Consider the following 21,047-nt stretch of genomic DNA (forward strand, 5'->3'; position numbering starts at 1 on the left):
TACAATGTGTGGCTGTTCAAGCACGCTGGCTGTAATGGGTGCTATATGCTGTACCATCACGGCACGCATGACGCTGACAAGCGCCATTCACTTAAAACCCGCGTGCCGCACCAGCTTTCAAATTCCACATAAAGATGTGGGCAGCGTGTCTGAGACCCCTGGTTAATACATAGCACAAAGCAAAAAAAAAACTTTGTATGCAGTGTTATTTCATTTAAAATTTCAAAAAATATTTGCGGCTCCCATTGTCTTCTATAATTTGTGAAACTGGTCAAAATGGCTCTTTGACTGGTAAAGGTTGCCGACCCCTGCCCTATACACACTGGCTGTGGATGCATGGACGAACGTACACTGGGGGTAAGGCTTTAACCAAAATAAGAAGAGAGAAGACAATGGGCAAAACCATGTTTGAGCACAGCCTGTAACTGGTAGTGGTAGAAATGCAAGATGTAAACTAGGTTCAGACAAGGCAAGAGAAGGAGCTGCTCATATGTAGTTATCTCATCTAAATAAGCCACACGATCATGTGTCCAAGACACCGAATAAAAAACCTTACGGATTAAAATTCTGTTTAACCATCCGAGAAGACGCCATGGGTACTTGGAATGCCACAAAAGCAAAGCAGAGACAAGCTCAGTGACCAGAGGCTAAGTGAGCCAATAGAGGATGCTACGCACCATTCATTCACTGTCCTGGAGGAAAAGAACAAATAGGGCCGACTTGCTTTCATAAGCACTGTGCAGAGTGAAAAGGTCCTACATCCCCTCCGGCTGTTTTTTTTATTTATTTTTTTTACAGGTTTTACAGAAAATGGACCAGCATAAAGCAGTGTAAAGTTACATTAGGACAGAAAGACCAACTGAAAAGAGCAACTGGATGAATAAAGGCACTAGAAATGTCCGATAATGGCTTTTTTGCCGATATTGTCCAACTCTTAATTACCGATACCAACCGATACAGACAGTCGTGGAATTAACACATTATTATGCCTAAATTTGTTGTGATGCCCCCGCTGGATGCATTAAACAATGTAACAAGGTTTTCCAAAATAAATCAACTCAAGTTATGGAAAAAAAATGCCAACATGGCACTGCCATATTTATTATTGAAGTCACAAAGTGCATTATTTTTTTTTAACAAGCCTCAAAACAGCAGCTTGGAATTTGGGACATGCTCTCCCTGAGAGAGCATGAGGACATCTCTAGTTTTAATCTTTTTATGGCTGTTAGGTAGAGGAGACACGGACACCAGCGTGGATCTACGGGAGCTTTATTTTTCAACTCACATGTAAACAAATGCACCACAGCGTCAATTCCGGTCTTTCAACCATCGCTATTTCTTCAGAATCAAAATATATATTCATATATTACATACAGACACTTATTTGTGCACTATTGACAAGTGATGCACAGAAAACTTGGTCGTCTTTAATAGAAAACGGAACCGGAAGTTGTGATTAAATATCTGCTAGTGACTGTGTCTTACCTATTGCTGAATTTCCCCCAGGAATCAATACAGTACTTTCTATTCTATTCTATTCTATTTCCGCCGCACACCAGTGACGTAGCTCGAAAGATGACCAAAACATCACATTCAGGCATACTTGCCAACCTTGAGACCTCTGATTTCGGGAGGTGGGGGTGGGGGGGGCGTGGCTAAGAGGGGAGGAGTATATTTACAGCTAGAATTCACCAAGTAAAGTATTTCATATATATATATATATATATATATATATATATATATATATATATATAAGAAATACTTGACTTTCAGTGAATTCTAGCTATATATATATATATATATTTATTTTATTATTTATATATATATAAATACATATATATAATATATATATATATATATATATATATATATATATATATATATAAATAAAAGAAATACTTGAATTTCAGTGTTCATTTATTTACACATACACACACACATAACACTCATCTACTCATTGTTGAGTTAAGGGTTGAATTGTCCATCCTTGTTCTATTCTCTGTCACTATTTTTCTAACCATGCTGAACACCCTTTCGCAGGTACCCAGAAAGGTTTCGAGTACCACCAAAAAAACAGAATCTCTGAAGACAGTATAAAAATCTGTGCTAAAGGTGTACAAATACTGTTTGTATAATAAGCATGTTATTGTTTACAAATGAGGGTTAAGAGTTCAGTACTAAAAAAAAAAAAAAGAATGTGGCTTAAGTACAGTTTTTTAATTGAGCTGCTGCATTTTTTGGTTGGGTTGTTTATTCATTTTGAGTAACTTCTACATTTCTAAAAGGGGAGGAATGTAATACAGTGTTCTATGTTTGTCTGTTGCCATCTCCTGGTGAATGTTGGCTATAGCGTACTGGGGTTACTTTTTGGTTGGCCAACCAAACACCTGACGTCAAGTGTGTGAGTCTGTTCTGAAGTCTACAGTAAAGAGACGTACTTCATCACCTCGCCTGGTTATTGCCTCCAACTCAATATATTACAACAACATTGCTGTTTACGGCAGACAAACTGCTTTACGGTAGAATAAAACATGACTGCTGTTGTTGTGTGTTGTTAGCGCGCTGGGAGGACGTTAATGAAACTGCCTAACAATAAACCCACATAAGAAACCAAGAACTCGCCCTCGATCATTCTACAGTTATAACGTGTTTGGGCAGGCACGCTGTTTATATTGTGGGAAAGCGGACGTGAATACAGGCTGTTGACACGTCACTCAGGTCCGCATGGAGCTGAAGGGGGCGTGGCTTCCAGCTCCGTCTGAATTTTGGGAGATTTTCGGGAGAAAATTTGTCCCGGGAGGTTTTCGGGAGAGTCGCTGAATTTCGGGAGTCTCCCGGAAAATCCGGGAGGGTTGGCAAGTATGCATTCAGGTCACATTGTCTTTAGACTGAAGTCACATTTGAAAAGATCAGATTCAGGATGACCTCCTGATGTGGCCTGAATCTGATGCCAAAAGATCAGATTTTAATCATTTTAACAACAAAATGTGTCCCGTGAAAAACCGTCCAACCGCAACTCTCTAATAACTAAAGATCCTTGGGTGAATAATGTAAACTCACTACACCGGTATGTTTTAGCGCTTTCATGGCGAGTTTACTGACAGATATAAGAAAGAATTTTACACTACTTTATATTAGAAATGGCAACAGCGGAGGATGAATGTCCCATAACAAGAAGAGAAAAAGAAGAAGCTTATCGACTATGATGTCGCCACGGACTACAAGGGCGGAAACGCACAATTCTTCATGATTTATGCAGATCCCAAATACAGATCAGCAGGTACCAGAAGGTAAGAAAAGTTGCTTTTACATAATATTGCCAAACAAAACGCCAGATAATATGTCTTACCTTATACACACACCATAATAATACTCCTATGTTTAATGCGCCGACAATCCATCAAGCGGTGCGGCTCCATAGCTTACCAAAGTCGTACTAAAAAATGTTGATAGATTTTTGAGCGCCGTCTGTAATGTTCTATATTTTCAATGGAACATATAAAATGTTGGTGTCGTTTACTTGAGTCATATTGCCATCAAAGTGCAGTCTACACATATCTCTTATGTTTGACTGCCATCTAATGGTCATACTTATTACACCATGTACCAAAAAAATTGCTTCTAGGCGCACCGGGTTATAAGGCGCACTGTGGAGTTTTGAGAGAAAAAATATTTTAAGTACGCCTTATAGTCCGGTAAATACGATACATACATCGATACTGTGGAGGGAGATGTTGCCAGCGCTGCCTGCAGGAGCAAAGGTTACCGCCTCTGTCCATGGTGCTGAGGACAGAGCACCATCAGACGGGGGCGTGGCAGTGCTGACGCCGAGACACAGCTGGCAGGTGATTAGATTTCACAGGTGGTACGTGGTAATCTAATCATCTGTTGTCTTTAAAGGGGAACATTATCACCAGACCTATGTAAGTGCCAATATATACTTTGATGTTGCAGAAAAAAGACCATATATTTTTTTAACCGATTTCCGAACTCTAAATGGGTGAATTTTGGCGAATTATACGCCTTTCTAATATTCGCTCTCGGAGCGATGACGTCGCAATCCGCCATTTTCTCACTTTCGTCGGTGTGTTGTCGGAGGGTGTAACAACACGAACAGGGACGGATTCAAGTTGCACCAGTGGCCCAAAGATGCAAAAGTGGCAAGAAATTGGACGAAATTTGTTCAAAATACGAGGCTGTAGGGAAAGCCGACAAAATGGTCAGTCGTTTGTTCCACACACTTTACCAACGAAAGCTATGCTACGACAGAGATGGCAAGAATGTGTGGATATCCTGCGACACTCAAAGCAGATGCTGACATCAACTCCAAAACTGGACAAATCAGCTTTCAGGAAAAGAGAGCGGATGAGGGTATGTCTACAGAATATATTAATTGATGAAAACTTTATTCATTACTTGCGGTTTTACGTAAATTATTATACATAAACTGTGTTTACCAATAATTTAGCTTAAAAACATTTATTTTTTTCAATCGTTCGAGTACATTCGGGTAGTCTTGTGTAATGCAGTATTTTGTGTCTATTTAGGTATGGTTAACCTGAGTGCTGAAATCGTGGAAAAATATATGTTCTTAGCGCGCCTGAAATGGGCTGTCTGCACTCTCAAAGTGCATGTTGTTGCCAAATGTATTTCATATGCTGTAAACCTAGTTCATAGTTGTTAGTTTCCTTTAATGCCAAACAAACACATACCAATCGTTGGTTAGAAGGCGATCGCCGAATTCGTCCTCGCTTTCTCCCGTGTCGCTGGCTGTCATGTCGTTTTCGTCGGTTTCGCTTGCATACGGTTCAAACCGATATGGCTCAATAGCTTCAGTTTCTGATTCAATTTCGTTTTCGCTACCTGCCTCCACACTACAACTATCCGTTTCAATACATGCGTAATCTGTTGAATCGCTTAAGCCGCTGAAATCCGAGTCTAAATCCGAGCTAATGTCGCTATAACTTGCTGTTCTATCCGCCATGTTTGTTTGTATTGGCATCACAGGAAAATGGACGGGTGTATATAACGATGGTTAAAATCAGGCACTTTGAAGCTTTTTTTAGGGATATTGCGTGATGGGTAAAACTTTGAAAAAAACTTCGAAAAATAAAATAAGACACTGGGAACTGATTTTTAATGGTTTTAACCCTTCTGAAATTGTGATAATGTTCCCCTTTAACAGTAAGCGGCCGGGAGCAGGAGGGGAGAGAGGATACGGACGTGACTGAAAGGTCACGTTCTGCAGAAGAAAGACTTTGATAAAAACCTATGTGCATTAAAACTTTGTTAAAAACAGCACACTTGGCTCCTGTGAAGTGTCTGTCAGTGGGACCGCTAGTAAACGACTTAAACAGATACATACATCGATACTTACCATCCATCCATTCATACATACAAACATGTGTGTAAAATGTTGCTGGAAGTTTTTTTTTTACAGCACTTTATAGGCAAAATAGATTAATCCCATTTGCCGGCACTGTCAGCCACGTTGTGCTAACAGTTTTTCACAATTCATAACACAGAAAAGAGAAAGACATACAGTATCTGTTCTCGTCTTACATGGGGATTGTGGATGATCGGGAAAATTCCCCCCAAAATGCAGTTTTCCTTTTAGATGTGGCTGACCTTCATACTTTCTATAGTAATCCTAAACCAAATGTCCTTCTGACAACTACTACTATATTCAATTTTATTGTTGATACAAAAATGCTTCATCCAATGTACAGTAATGCATCACTGCTAGCACACACAGGACACACAATAGCATCTCTGTTTGTTTATGTTTCCAATGCATTAGCGAGTGTTGGGTGTGAGTCAGGCTAAATCAAAGCCAGGGTAAGAGTCTTGTAACACAACGGCAGTTCCTTTCAAGCTAAGACTGAAAACCCATTTTCCATCATAAACAGGTAGCTGCCATAGTAACGAGTTTGTTTTGGAAAAAGTCCCATTAGTGGTATTTTTCAAGATTAAATGTGCAGAACACTAGGGATGGGTATCGTTTACATTTTAACCGATACCAGTGCCAAACTGGTACTTTTGAAACACAGCTGGTTGCTTTATGCGGCACCCAAACCTGTATTTAAAAATAGAAATCCAATTTTAAAACAATGTCTTTTATGGGATTTTAAACAGACTAGCAATTTAAATTCAATTAAACGATAATTTGTGTTAATCATTACAGCAAAACACCTTATTGCTCTTTCATCCTGCACTACAACGAGCTAATGCAACACAATTTAGTTCCTATCTGTACTGTAAAGTTCTAATTTGAATGACAATAAAAGGAAGTCTAAGTCTAAAACCAGCAGAGATACAGAACACAGAGATGATGCAAAAACAACATGGTTGTGTTGTAATATTGAAGTTCAGAATTCAGAGATTCATGAATGCAACTTGTTCGCCATGACCGAGATCTGTGGATATTGGTGGAGAAAGTACTTTGTTGCGGCAGGCGCCAAGTTAAAATGTGTTGGAACTGAGGACTGCTGTTGGCAATGAAGTTTAAAAAGAGTGTATGTAGACATTTCAAAATACATGATGCTGAGATAGAAAGAGTGAATGCAATAACATTACAAAATAAGCTAAGTTGGAAGGCCCATATCAACTATATCAAGGCAAAGCTGTGTAAATCTCTTGCAATAATATCTCAAGTCTCTTAAATGAAGAACACCTGTATATTTTATACTGTTCCCTGGTTCTCCCTTATGTGACCTATGGCCTAGAAGTGGGGGAAACACTTATAAAACCAATCTTAATCCAATTAGTATCATTCAAAATAGAGTGATCTGCATTGTGAATAAAGTGGCTTACAGGGCACATACAAGCCTTTCATTAAATTAAAAAGCACTAAAATTGAAGGATTTGGTTGACTTTAAAGGCCTACTGAAATGTGATTTTCTTATTCAAACGGGGATAGCAGGTCCATTCTGTGTGTCATACTTGATCATTTCGCGATATTGCCATATTTTTGCTGAAAGGATTTAGTAGAGAACATCAACGATAAAGTTCGCAACTTTTGGTCGCTGATAAAAAAGCCTTGCCTGTACCGGAAGTAGCAGACGAGTAGCGTGACGTCACAGGTTGTGGAGCTCCTCACATCTGCACATTGTTTACAATCATGGCCACCAGCAGCGAGAGCGATTCGGACCGAGAAAGCGACGATTTCCCCATTAATTTGAGCGAGGATGAAAGATTTGTGGATGAGGAAAATGAGAGTGAAGGACTAGAGGGCAGTGGGAGCGATTCAGATAGGGAAGATGCTGTGAGAGGCGGGTGGGACCTGATATTCAGCTGGGAATGACTAAAACAGTAAATAAACACAAGACATATATATACCGTATTTTCCGCACTATTAGCCGCACCTAAAAACCACAAATTTTCACAAAAGCTGACAGTGCGGCTTATAACCCGGTGCGCCTTATATATGGATTAATATAAATATTTATTTTCATAAAGTTTCGGTCTCGCAACTACGGTAAACAGCCGCCATCTTTTTTCCCCGTAGAAGAGGAAGCGCTTCTTCTTCTATGGTAAGCAACCGCCAAGGTAAGCACCCGCCCCCATAGAAGAGGAAGTGCTTCTTCTTCTACTGTAAGCAACCACCCGCCCCCATAGAAGAAGAAGCCCCCGGATATTGCGTTTCATTTCATTTGTGTGTTTACATCTGTAAAGACCACAAAATGGCTCCTACTAAGCGACACGCGTATAACGCAGAATTTAAACTTAAGGCAATATTTAACCAAAGAACTCCAACCGCTCGATATTGGTGTCAACAGGGAATTTAAAGCATGACTGCGAACGGCGTGGGAACAATGGATGACCGAAGGCGAACACACCTTCACTAAGACAGGGAGACAGCGCCGGACGACATACGCCAACATCTGCCAGTGGATCGTAAATGCCTGGGCGGATATTTCGGTCACAACTGTGGTCCGAGCTTTCCGGAAGGCAGGATTCACAGAACTGCGACGAGACGGAGCCGGCCATTTTGGATCCCGTATTCGCCCAACTTTTTAATTCGGACACCGAAGGAGAAGAATTCGAGGGATTTATGAATGAAGAATAACTTCAGATAGGGAGCGTTATGTTTATTTTGTGTGTTGTGACATTGCTATTGCTCTGCACTATTTTGAATTTTACTATGTTTGTGATTGCACATTTGCACATTACCGTACATTTTGGGAGTGAACAGAGTTGTTAGAACGCTGGTTTTTAATATATTATTAAAGTTTGACTGACCTATCTGACTGTTTTTTTGACATTCCCTTTAGCGCAGTTAGATGCGGCTTATAACACGGGGCGGCTTATAGGTGGACAAAGTTTTGAAATATGCCGTTCATTGAAGGCGCGGCTTATAACCCAGGGCGGCTTATGGTGCGGAAAATACGGTACTCTATTAGCCACAACACAACCAGGCTTATATTTAATATGCCACAAATTAACCTCCCCCCTCCCGTCCATATAACCCGCCAATACAACTCAAACACCTGCACAACAAACTCAATCCCACAGCCCAAAGTACTGTTCACCTCCCCAAAGTTCATACAGTACATATATTTCCTCCAAAGTCTGAAAGTTACGTACGTGACATGCACATAGCGGCACGCACGTACGGGCAAGCGATCAAATGTTTGGAAGCCGCAGCTGCATGCATACTCACGGTACCGCGTCTGCGCATTCAACTCAAAGTCCTCCTGGTAAGGATCTCTGTTGTCCCAGTTCTCCACAGGCCAATGGTAAAGCTTGTAAGAGCGCATCGGTTGGGGACATCTCTGCGCTGCTGACCCGTCTTCGCTCGGGATGGTTTCCTGCTGACCCCACCATGGACTGGACTCTTACTATTATGTTGGATCCACTATGGACTGGACTCTCACAATATTATGTCAGACCCACTCGACATCCATTGCATTCGGTCTCCCCGAGAGACAGAATGCGGTCCTCTCCAGGGTTTCTCAGTCATTCACACCGACGTCCCACTGGGGTGAGATTTTCCTTGCCCTTATGTGGGCTCTGTACCGAGGATGTTGTTGTGGCTTGTGCAGCCCTTTGAGACACTTGTGATTTAGGGTTATATAAATAAACATTGATTGATTGATTGAAGAGTTGAAGCTGGACTGAAATGTAGAATGAATGGTGGAAACTGTGACTGTGAAATGGTTGGAATTAATTTTAACTATATGGTTCTAACTTTGCTTTAAAAAAAAAAAAGCACGGTAAGCCTGAAATATGAATTAGACCCACCTGGTTCAATCCATATTTTTAATCCAACGGGCATTTGAACCTGCAACCTTTGACAAGCGCGTTAACCACTGAGCTGAACATCTACGCTGTCTACTCTCGTCTCGTCCTGATTGCGCGTTTTGACGTTTGAATAGGATCAATTTGATAAACGATGTGGGAGTTACAGCTACGGAAGAATAATAATTAGATGAATTTTGGTGTAGAAAAGTGGTTATTTTTTACCTCGGGGCCCCCTCAAAATATTAACACTGAATTAGTAATCTTACTCTTGATCTTATTGGTATTCAATAATTATATCTAACCAACTTTACAATCTTGTCAAATGATATGAAAGTATGTGCTCATCACAAAGATTATTATTTATTCAACACAGACCTTAGGCTTACTGGGGTTGTACGGTGTACCGGTACTAGTATAGTATCGTAGTATAGTATTGCGGTACTAAGGAATCAAAAACGGTACTATACTCTGAAAAGTGTCGGTTCCAGGGCATGACGGCACGTCGTGACATTGCTGGTTTTACGAGCAGAGGAGCATGCTCGGCAGCGCACACACACGGAGTACTTACAAGCAGACAAGGTGTGTAGACAGAAATGGGAGAATAGACGCATTTTGGCCTAAAAACTAAAGATAGAGGTTAAGTTATAACACTGTAACCACCCTCAGGAAGGGGTGCTTTGGCTAGCGAGCTAGCAGATAACGTCCATCCGCAGTCGGCAGTGTTTTAGCTACTTCTAAATCACTAATCCTCGCCTCCATGGCGACAAATAAAGTAAGTTTCTTACAAGTATCATCCCTGCAGGATGAGGAATAGCTAAACATGCTTCACTACATACCGTAGCTCACCGGCGTCACAATGTAAACAAATGCCATGGGTGGCTCTACACCTAACATCCACTGTAATGATACCAAGTACAAAAGCGTATCTAGTGGATACTATGATTACATCGATACTTTTTATACATTTTTTTAAATCCATATGTTTATAAACTGGCCCTGCGATGAGGTGGCGACTTGTCCAGGGTGTACCCCGACTTCCGCCCGAATGCAGCTGAGATAGGCTCCAGCACCCCCCCGCGACCCCAAAAGAGACAAGCGGTAGAAAATAGATGGATGGATGTTTATAAGCTCAGGAAATACGTCCCTGGACACATGAGGACTTTGAATATGACCAATGTATGATCCTGTAACTACTTGGTATCGGATCGATACCTAAATGTGTGGTATCATCCAAAACTAATGCAAAGTATCAAACAACAGAAGAATAAGTGATTATTACATTTTAACAGAAGTATAGATAGAACAGCTCCTCGGTGGCAAGGCCCCGGGGGTAGATGAGATTCGCCCGGAGTTCCTTAAGGCTCTGGATGTTGTGGGGCTGTCTTGGTTGACAAGACTCTGCAGCATCGCGTGGACATCGGGGGCGGTACCTCTGGATTGGCAGACCGGGGTGGTGGTTCCTCTCTTTAAGAAGGGGAACCGGAGGGTGTGTTCTAACTATCGTGGGATCACACTCCTCAGCCTTCCCGGTAAGGTCTATTCAGGTGTACTGGAGAGGAGGCTACGCCGGATAGTCGAACCTCGGATTCAGGAGGAACAGTGTGGTTTTCGTCCTGGTCGTGGAACTGTGGACCAGCTCTATACTCTCGGCAGGGTCCTTGAGGGTGCATGGGAGTTTGCCCAACCAGTCTACATGTGCTTTGTGGACTTGGAGAAGGCATTCGACCGTGTCCCTCGGGAAGTCCTGTGGGGAGTGAGAGAGTATGGGGACTGTCTGATTGTGGCAGTCTGCTCCCTGTATGATCAGTGTCAGAGCTTGGTCCGCATTGCCGGCAGTAAGTCGGACACGTTTCCAGTGAGGGTTGGACTCCGCCAAGTCTGCCCTTTGTCACCGATTCTGTTCATAACTTTTATGGACAGAATTTCTAGGCGCAGTCAAGGCGTTGAGGGGATCTGGTTTGGTGGCTGCAGGATTAGGTCTCTGCTTTTTGCAGATGATGTGGTCCTGATGGCTTCATCTGGCCAGGATCTTCAGCTCTCACTGGATCGGTTCGCAGCTGAGTGTGAAGCGACTGGGATGAGAATCAGCACCTCCAAGTCCGAGTCCATGGTTCTCGCCCGGAAAAGGGTGGAGTGCCATCTCCGGGTTGGGGAGGAGATCTTGCCCCAAGTGGAGGAGTTCAAGTACCTAGGAGTCTTGTTCACGAGTGAGGGAAGAGTGGATCGTGAGATCGACAGGCGGATTGGTGCGGCGTCTTCAGTAATGCGGACTCTTTATCGATCCGTTGTGGTGAAGAAGGAGCTGAGCCGGAAGGCAAAGCTCTCAATTTACCGGTCGATCTACGTTCCCATCCTCACCTATGGTCATGAGCTTTGGGTTATGACCGAAAGGACAAGATCACGGGTACAAGCGGCCGAAATGAGTTTCCTCCGCCGGGTGGCGGGGCTCTCCCTTTGAGATAGGGTGAGAAGCTCTGTCATCCGGGGGGAGCTCAAAGTAAAGCCGCTGCTCCTCCACATCGAGAGGAGCCAGATGAGGTAGTTCGGGCATCTGGTCAGGATGCTACCCGATCGCCTCCCTCGGGAGGTGTTTAGGGCACGTACGACCGGTAGGAGGCCACGGGGAAGACCCAGGACACGTTGGTAAGACTATGTCTCCCGGCTGGCCTGGGAATGCCTCGGGATCCCCCGGGAGGAGCTGGACGAAGTGGCTGGGGAGAGGGAAGTCTGGGCTTCCCTGCTTAGGCTGCTGCCCCCGCAACCCGACCTCGGATAAGCGGAAGAAGATGGATGGATGGATGGATACAATGGTGTTTGCGCCTTCAAGTTTAAATGGGAAAGGGAGTGATGAGCATAAGCAAGAATGTAATGAGGAATGTGGGATTGCCGTTTCAAGGGATACCCAGGCCCGGAGGGTTTCTATTTTATAACCATTACAAAATATATATATTAAAAGTTGAGTTTTGGTAGTACAATAAATACTCACTCATGATTTCAAATTAAATGAATAATTGTGTAATTAATTGTGATTACAATATAAAAATAATTGTGATCATCAATGGCCCTTGGAGATACAAAAGTGATATATTTCCTAAATTTAAAAAAAAAAGTAATGACATTTAAAAAACAACGCCAACAGAGAAAAACCCCAGCAATTTAATTAATTTTAATCAGCACTTTCATGTCATCCAGCGGCGATAGAATTATAAAAGGAAATTGCTGAATAGACAATACGCCTCTTTTTTTTTTTAAATTTCTGTCAGTCCAAATAAGTTGACCATGTCAAGAGGAGCTAAACATCCTGGAACAGTTTCTCAAATCTTGTTGCTCGATTTGACTCAACTTCTGGGCATAAACCTCACTCGATTGGTCTGATTAACACATCCATGTAGTGTGTTAGTCATTCTAAATGGCTTAGGTGACTATAAAATGTTTTAATAGGCCTCCCATTGTCCACTGAAAAGACTCGACATAATCTTACTCCGAGCGAAACGTGGAATGTTTTACACAAAGAGAAGCTAAAGTGCTTATGGGAGCATTTTGGTGTCCATGAATATGAATTAGATAACCCTTTAAAAAGCTACTGTCTGTTATATTCAAAGAGATAAGAACACCGTATGGTCTGTCGGAAATTGCTGATTGAGGTTTTTTTTTTCCCATTATCTCCTAAAAACCAGAACATGTAAGAACTGTAGCATTGAAACAAATTATGAAAACCTAATCTGTTATCACAGACAAAGGAAGGTTTGCATGTCAGCCATTGTTTTCTTCCTCTCAACTGTTCCTTCTACATTAAGAATTTAAACCATCTAAAAGCGCTCCACCATACGGTTGACATTCGTGATGTCCTCTTAAGGATTTCCCAGGGAAAGAATGTGCAGAATGTGCAGTAATCTGAGGTTAGGCTGCTATGTTTTGCTAAAAAGAGCACACATAACCCAGATATTTAAAGAATTAAACAGCCTAAAAATAGAGGTCTTCTGTAGGGTTAAAGTGAGTCAAGAATATGATGTGAAAAAAAGCTAAATAAGTGAGAGTGAAATAAACTCAGTGAAACACAGTTAGTTCTTCATGTCTTTTGAAGGGGAACATTATCACCAGACCTATGTAAGCGTCAATATATACCTTGATGTTGCAGAAAAAAGACCATATATTTTTTTAACCGATTTCCGAACTCTAAATGGGTGAATTTTGGCGAATTAAACGCCTTTCTAATATTCGCTCTCGGAGCGATGACGTCACAACGTGGAAGCAATCCGCCATTTTCTCAAACACCGAGTCAAATCAGCTCTGTTATTTTCCGTTTTTTCGACTGTTTTCCGTACCTTGGAGACATCATGCCTCGTCAGTGTGTTGTCGGAGGGTGTAACAACACGAACAGGGACGGATTCAAGTTGCACCAGTGGCCCAAAGATGCGAAAGTGGCAAGAAATTGGACGTTTGTTCCGCACACTTTACCGACGAAAGCTATGCTACGACAGAGATGGCAAGAATGTGTGGATATCCTGCGACACTCAAAGCAGATGCATTTCCAACGATAAAGTCAAAGAAATCTGCCGCCAGACCCCCATTGAATCTGCCGGAGTGTGTGAGCAATTCAGGGACAAAGGACCTCGGTAGCACGGCAAGCAATGGCGGCAGTTTGTTCCCGCAGACGAGCGAGCTAAACCCCCTGGATGTCTTGGCTCACACCGTCCCTTATACCACCGAAGATGATCAGGAGAAGAATATCGACCCTAGCTTCACTGGCCCGCTGACATCAACTCCAAAACTGGACAGATCAGCTTTCAGGAAAAGAGCGCGGATGAGGGTATGTCTACAGAATATATTAATTGATGAAAACTGGGCTGTCTGCACTCTCAAAGTGCATGTTGTTGCCAAATGTATTTCATATGCTGTAAACCTAGTTCATAGTTGTTAGTTTCCTTTAATGCCAAACAAACACATACCAATTGGGTAGAATGCGATCGCCGAATTCGTCCTCGCTTTCTCCCGTGTCGCTGGCTGTCGTGTCGTTTGTCGGTTTCGCTTGCATACGGTTCAAACCGATATGGCTCAATAGCTTCAGTTTCTTCTTCAATTTCGTTTTCGCTACCTGCCTCCACACTACAACCATCCGTTTCAATACATGCGTAATCTGTTGAATCGCTTAAGCCGCTGAAATCCGAGTCTGACTCCGAGCTAATGTCGCTATAGCTTGCTGTTCTATCCGCCATGTTTGTTTGTGTTGGCATCACTGTGTGACGTCACAGGAAAATGGACGGGTGTATATAACGATGGTTAAAATCAGGCACTTTGAAGCTTTTTTTTTTAGGGATATTGCGTGATGGGTAAAATTTTGAAAAAAACTTTGAAAAATATAATAAGCCACTGGGAACTGACTTTTAATGGTTTTAACCATTTTGAAATTGTGATAATGTTCCCCTTTAGATTAGTTCACTTCTAATTATGTTTGGTGTACCTTAAAGTCACACAAAATTAGGGATGCGCCGATTAAATCGGTAGAAGTATGAGATCAGTCATTGCCGATTAATGCTGATCACAAAGGTCTATTCCCACCGGCTGACACTATCTTTTGTTCCTCGGCTGACAGGCGTGATAGTCACTAACTGTGTATCTCCAAACACTGTGTGGCGCCGCTCCCCTAAGTTAATAATCATCACCTCCATGACAGAAAAACAAATTTCATTAGTATCCTAAGTATTATTTTCAAGAGCCATTACCACTGAGGTGAAGCATTTCACACACCGAGTAAAAGCATGCAGGAGCATGCTAATCGTTAAGATAGATGCACGAAATTACAAGATAAGCCAACAACTGGCTGAGTTGCTTCTTTTATTTGACAGCAACTTCGCTGCTTCTCACAGGTCAGCCCAGATACTACGTCAGGTCTGGTGGACAGATTATGTATGTGCCGTGTTGGTCAAGTCCTAGTACACTACTTACAATAACAATTAGAGATGTCCGATAATATCGGCCTGACGATATTATCGGCCGATAAATGCTTTAAAATGTAATATCGGAAATTATCGGTATCGGTTTCAACCTCCCAATATTCCCGGGAGACTCCTGAATTTCAGTGCCCCTCCCGAAAATCTCCCGGGGCAACCATTCTCCCGAATTTCTCCCGGACAACATTATAGGCACTGCCTTTAGCGTCCTCTTTTCCTGAGGGAACTCTCCTGAAGGAATCAATAAAGTACTATCTATCTATCGATCTACAACCTGTCGTCACGTCCATTTTTCCTCCATACAAACAGCGTGCCCGGCCCAATCACACAATATCTACGGTTGGTGACGTCTCTGTGCTGCTGACCTGTCTCCGCTCGGGATGGTCTCTTACTGGCCCCACTATGGACTGGACTCTTACTATTATGTTAGATCCACTATGGACTGGACTCTCACACTATTATGCTAGATCCACTATGGACTGGACTCTCACAATATTATGCTAGATCCACTCGACGTCCATTGCACCGGTCCCACATCTGCGGTCCTCTCCAAGGTTTCTCATTGTCCCATTGGGTTGAGTTTTTCCTTGCCCTGATGTGGGATCTGAACCGAGGATGTCGTTGTGGCTTGTGCAGCCCTTTGAGACACTCGTGATTTAGAGCTATATAAGTAAACATTGATTGATTGAAGTGTCATGAGTAGGGATGTCCCGATCCGATATTTGGATCGGATCGGCTGCCGATATTTGCCAAAAATTGCATATCAGCAAGGCATGGGAAAATGCCGATCCAGATCCAGTTTTTCCAGCACACCTTCAACACATCCACAGGTCTGTGAATTCTCACGCAGTTGCTTTTAGCTGCTGGCATTACACGACAGGCTCTTCTCACTCTTTCCTGTGTCTCCCTCTCACAGACAGCAGCGCACCTTCTTACACACGTCACATACTGTCACGACATACGTCACATACTGTCACGTCATACGTCACATACGTATATATGTCCTCCCCGAGCAGAGAGGTAGCAGCATGGCTAACGTTAGCTGTGATGCTAGCGCAGCCGTGCGAGCAACGCTCCCTCTAAGGTGCTCGCCTGTGCAATTGCGCACTGTTTAAGCGTCCTCTGCACATAGCAAATCTATGCCACGCACAAAATCTAATAAAACAATAAGCGCATAACAATTTTCAACACACTGACATGACAGAGAAAACAGTTTTCGTCATCATTGTTCAAATATTGTGACGTCTGTCGAGACGCTTATCTCCATTCGGTGCCACACGTCCACACCATCAAAATGCCGAGGCAAAAATTTCCACATCAACACCGTATGAAAAAATTAGTGATTTTTTTAGTTGTGATTTCCTTTCTCTGCATGAAAGTTTAAAAGTAGCATATATTAATGCAGTATGAAGAAGAATGTTTTAATGTAGACATGCAAGCCTTGAAAGAACATTTTGAAAATCAAGACTACATTTCCTGCAAATGGGTGCATTTCTACCCTATATTTTAACTTTAGATCTATTCTCATATCAAACTCTTTTGGCTGTCTTTTTGACACTTACATCCGGCGCCCCCCTCCACACCCTGGATTATAAATAATGTAAATAAATCAATGTGATTATCTTGTGTGATGACTGTATTATGATGATAGTATATATCTGATAGTATATATCTGTATCATGAATCAATTTAAGTGGACCCCGACTTAAACAAGTTGAAAAACGTATTCGGGTGTTACCATTTAGTGGTCAATTGTACGGAATATGTACTTCACTGTGCAACCTACTAATAAAAGTCTCAATCAATCAATCAAAACACATAGAATCATCATACTGCTGTGATTATATGCATCAAGTGTTCATTCAAGGCTAAGGCAAAATATCTAGATGTATATTGTGTATCGCAATATGGCCTTAAAATATCGCAATATTAAAAAAAGGCCATATCGCCCAGCCCTCGTTCAATGATGCCATTTCTGTTTGTCATGTATAATTTTGTCTATTTTGTGTTTATCCTTGAATAAACAGGTCAGTTTCTTGTTACCAACCATTGTGTATTATTCAAACTCCCCTAATTCAGCTGGCTAGTTGTTATCAAGAGTACTAAAACCCTTTTCAACATGATTCTGACAACTAAGTAGGCTAAATAACTTTAAACTTTAATACATGCTCGGATAGGCCAGTATCGGTATCGGTCAGTATCGGTATCGGATCGGAAATGCAAAAACAATATCGGTATCGGATCGTAAGTACAAAAACCTGGATCGGGACATCCCTAGTCATGAGTAATGTGAACGCTTTGTTGTGCATTATTTAGAGAGCTACTGAGAATTGTAAAGATTGCATAAAAGGCTAGTTAGTTGATTAATTACAATGACAAGGCCTTTTCTATAGAAAAGGTAACCTTAAATAACTTACGTGATCTGTGGGGAGGGGACACACCTAACATAACACAGGCATGTGTAGAAAACAGCAAATCTCACGTACAAAGTGCATGATGCACACGTCTTCACGATCACAACATCAGCGTGGGTGTTCTTACCAGTCTCTCCTTAAAGACCATCTGCCGAAGCCACTTGAAGTCCGGTGGTTTGAAAGCAGAAAACACAAAAAGGGAATCCTTTTCATAATGTTCAGGCTTCTGAATAGCTCCCTCTGGATAGGTAATTCTTAGTGTAGTTTTGGTCCCGACGTCTTTGCTGTAACCGGCCACCGGGGCTTCATTCAATCTGGAAAAGAGTGCACCAACCATAGGAACAAAAGGATTAAGAAGAAGCTCGACTCTTGTCCACAAAAGTAAATATTAGAGATGTCCGATAATATCGGGCTGCCGATATTATCGGCCGAAAAATGCTTTAAAATGTAATATCGGAAATTATCGGTATCGGTTTCAAAAAGTAAAATGTATGACTTTTTAAAACGCTGCTGTACGGAGCGGCACACGGACGTAGGGAGAAGTACAGAGCGCCAATAAACCTTAAAGGCACTGCCTTTGCGTGCCGGCCCGATCACATAATATCTATGGCTTTTCACACACACAAGTGAATGCAAATCATACTTGGTCAACAGCCGTACAGGTCAGACTGAGGGTGGCCGTATAAACAACCTTAACACTGTTACAAATATGCGCCACACTGTGAACCCACACCAAACAAGAATGACAAACACATTTCGGGAGAACATCCGCAGCGTAACACAACATAAACACAACAGAACAAATACCCAGAACCCCGTGCAGCACTAACTCTTCCGGGACGCTACAATATACATCCCCCCGGCCCCTCCCACAACCTCCTCATGCTCCATGAGTCCCAAATTCAAAGCTGCTGTTTTGAGGCATGTTAAAAAAAAAAAAGCATTTTGTGACTCCAATAATAAATATGGCAGTGCCATGTTGGCATTTTTTTCCCATAACTTGAGTTGATTTATTTTGGAAAACCTTGTTACATTGTTTAATGCATCCAGCGGGGCATCACAACACAATTAGGCATAATAATGTGTTAATTCCACGACTGTATATATCGGTATCGGTTGATATCGGAATTGGTCAACAGCCATACAGGTCACACTGAGGGTGGCCATATAAACAATTTTAACACTGTTACAAATATGCGCCACACTGTGAACCCACACCAAACAAGAATGACAAACACGTTTCGGGAGAACATCCGCACCGTAACACAACATAAACACAACAGAACAAATACCCAGAACCCCTTGCAGCACTAACTCTTCCGGGACGCCACAATATACACCCCCCGCAACCCCCTACCCGCCCCCCTCAATTTCCTCATGCTCTCTCAGGGAGAGCATGTCCCAAATTCCAAGCTGCTGTTTTGAGGCATGTTAAAAAAAACTTCAATAATAAATATGGCAGTGCCATGTTGGCATTTTTTTCCATAACTTGAGTTGATTTATTTTGGAAAACCTTGTTACATTGTTTAATGCATCCAGCGGGGCATCACAACAAAATTAGGCATAATAATGTGTTAATTCCATGACTGTATATATCGGTATCGGTTGATATCGGAATCGGTAATTAAGAGTTGGACAATATCGGATATCGGCAAAAAAGCCATTATCGGACATCTCTAGTAAATATTACTTCAGAGCAGCAACAAATGAAGCACTTTAGCGACACACACCACACCTGCACATGGCTGCTTTTATCACTAGGATTAACACATTCATTATTTATTGACGAATTTGAGAACGTGTTGACAAACTTTCTGTCTTGGACGGTTAACAGATGAAAGGAAAAAATACAGTTAATGACATGTACCGTATTTTTCGGACTATAAGTCGCAGTTTTTTTCATAGTTTGGCCGGGTGTGTGACTTATACTCAGGAGCGACTTATGTGTGAAATTATTAACACATTAGCGTAAAATATCAAATAATATTATTTATCTCATTCACGTAAGAGACTAGACGTATAAGATTTCATGGGATTTAGCGATTAGGAGTGACAGATTGTTTGGTAAACGTATAGCATGTTCTATATGTTATAGTTATTTGAATGTCTCTTACCATAATATGTTACGTTAACATACCAGTTGGTTATTTATGCCTCATATAACGTACACTTATTCAGCCTGTTGTTCACTATTCTTTGTTTATTTTAAATTGCCTTTCAAATGTCTATTCTTGGTGTTGGGTTTTATCAAATCAATTTCCCCAAAACATGCGACTTATACTCCAGTGCGACTGATATATGTTTTTTTCCTTCTTTATTATGCATTTTTGGCAGGTGCGACTTATACTCCGGTGCGACTTATAGTCCGAAAAATACAGTATTGGTCATTTTCCAAACAAAGGAATATAGTAATACATAGTGATGTTTAAAAGATGATTAAATATGCTCTGTAATTAACGAATCCCTACAAAATGCTGAGAAAAGCCCTGAACTTGAGGCGTTTTCTTTTAAATGCTTTACATTTTTTTTAAGACAGATATGTTAAAAAGAAGGGGCGGGGGAGGCCCAATGTAGCGACTTTAAAACTGGTGTAATGTGCTCCCGCCCTCTGGTCCTCGTCAGCATGCGTGCAGCTGACGTCCGATATGCTTTTTGGGAGGGCCAGAGAGCATTATAACAGTCTAAGGACAGGAAATAAAAGCATGCATTAGCACCTCGGTGTTTGCCTGAGAGAGAAACTTTTAAATACAATGTACATGTAATATCACTATATTAATTCACAGATGTGTTATAATGTACAAACCCCGTTTCCATATGAGTTGGGAAATTGTGTTAGATGTAAATATAAACGGAATACTATGATTTGCAAATCCTTTTCAACCCATATTCAGTTGAATATGCTACAAAGACAACATATTTGATGTTCAAACTGATAAACATTTTTTTTTTTTGTTGCAATTAATCATTAACTTTAGAATTTGATGCCAGCAACACGTGACAAAGAAGTTGGGAAAGGTGGCAATAAATACTGATAAAGTTGAGGAATGCTCATCAAACACTTATTTGGAACATCCCACAGGTGTGCAGGCTAATTGGGAACAGGTGGGTGCCATGATTGGGTATAAAAACAGCTTCCCAAAAAATCTTTCACAAGAAAGGATGGGGCGAGGTACACCCCTTTGTCCACAACTGCGTGAGCAAATAGTCAAACAGTTTAAGAACAACGTTTCTCAAAGTGCAATTGCAAGAAATTTAGGGATTTCAACATCTACGCTCCATAATATCATCAAAAGGTTCAGAGAATCTGGAGAAATCACTCCACGTAAGCGGCATGGCCGGAAACCAACATTGAATGACCGTGACCTTCGATCCCTCAGACGGCACTGTATCAAAAACCGACATCGGTGTGTAAAGGATATCACCACATGGGCTCAGGAAC

General features: G+C 41.7%; 1 protein-coding gene across 3 annotated transcripts in view; it reads right to left on the bottom strand.

Annotated features, from left to right (window-relative positions):
- The window catches only part of st3gal3b (ST3 beta-galactoside alpha-2,3-sialyltransferase 3b), a 223,481-nt gene that overhangs the window by 59,696 nt on the left and 142,738 nt on the right, over positions 1–21,047 (bottom strand). For all 3 annotated transcript variants that reach the window (XM_061941399.2, XM_061941391.2, XM_061941383.2), the window contains one exon: positions 17,736–17,922. In XM_061941399.2, coding sequence (XP_061797383.1) covers positions 17,736–17,922 — 187 coding nt within the window. The remainder of the gene's footprint in view (positions 1–17,735; positions 17,923–21,047) is intronic.

Source organism: Nerophis lumbriciformis, linkage group LG03, assembly GCF_033978685.3.
Source record: "Nerophis lumbriciformis linkage group LG03, RoL_Nlum_v2.1, whole genome shotgun sequence".
Classification (NCBI taxonomy): domain Eukaryota; kingdom Metazoa; phylum Chordata; class Actinopteri; order Syngnathiformes; family Syngnathidae; genus Nerophis; species Nerophis lumbriciformis.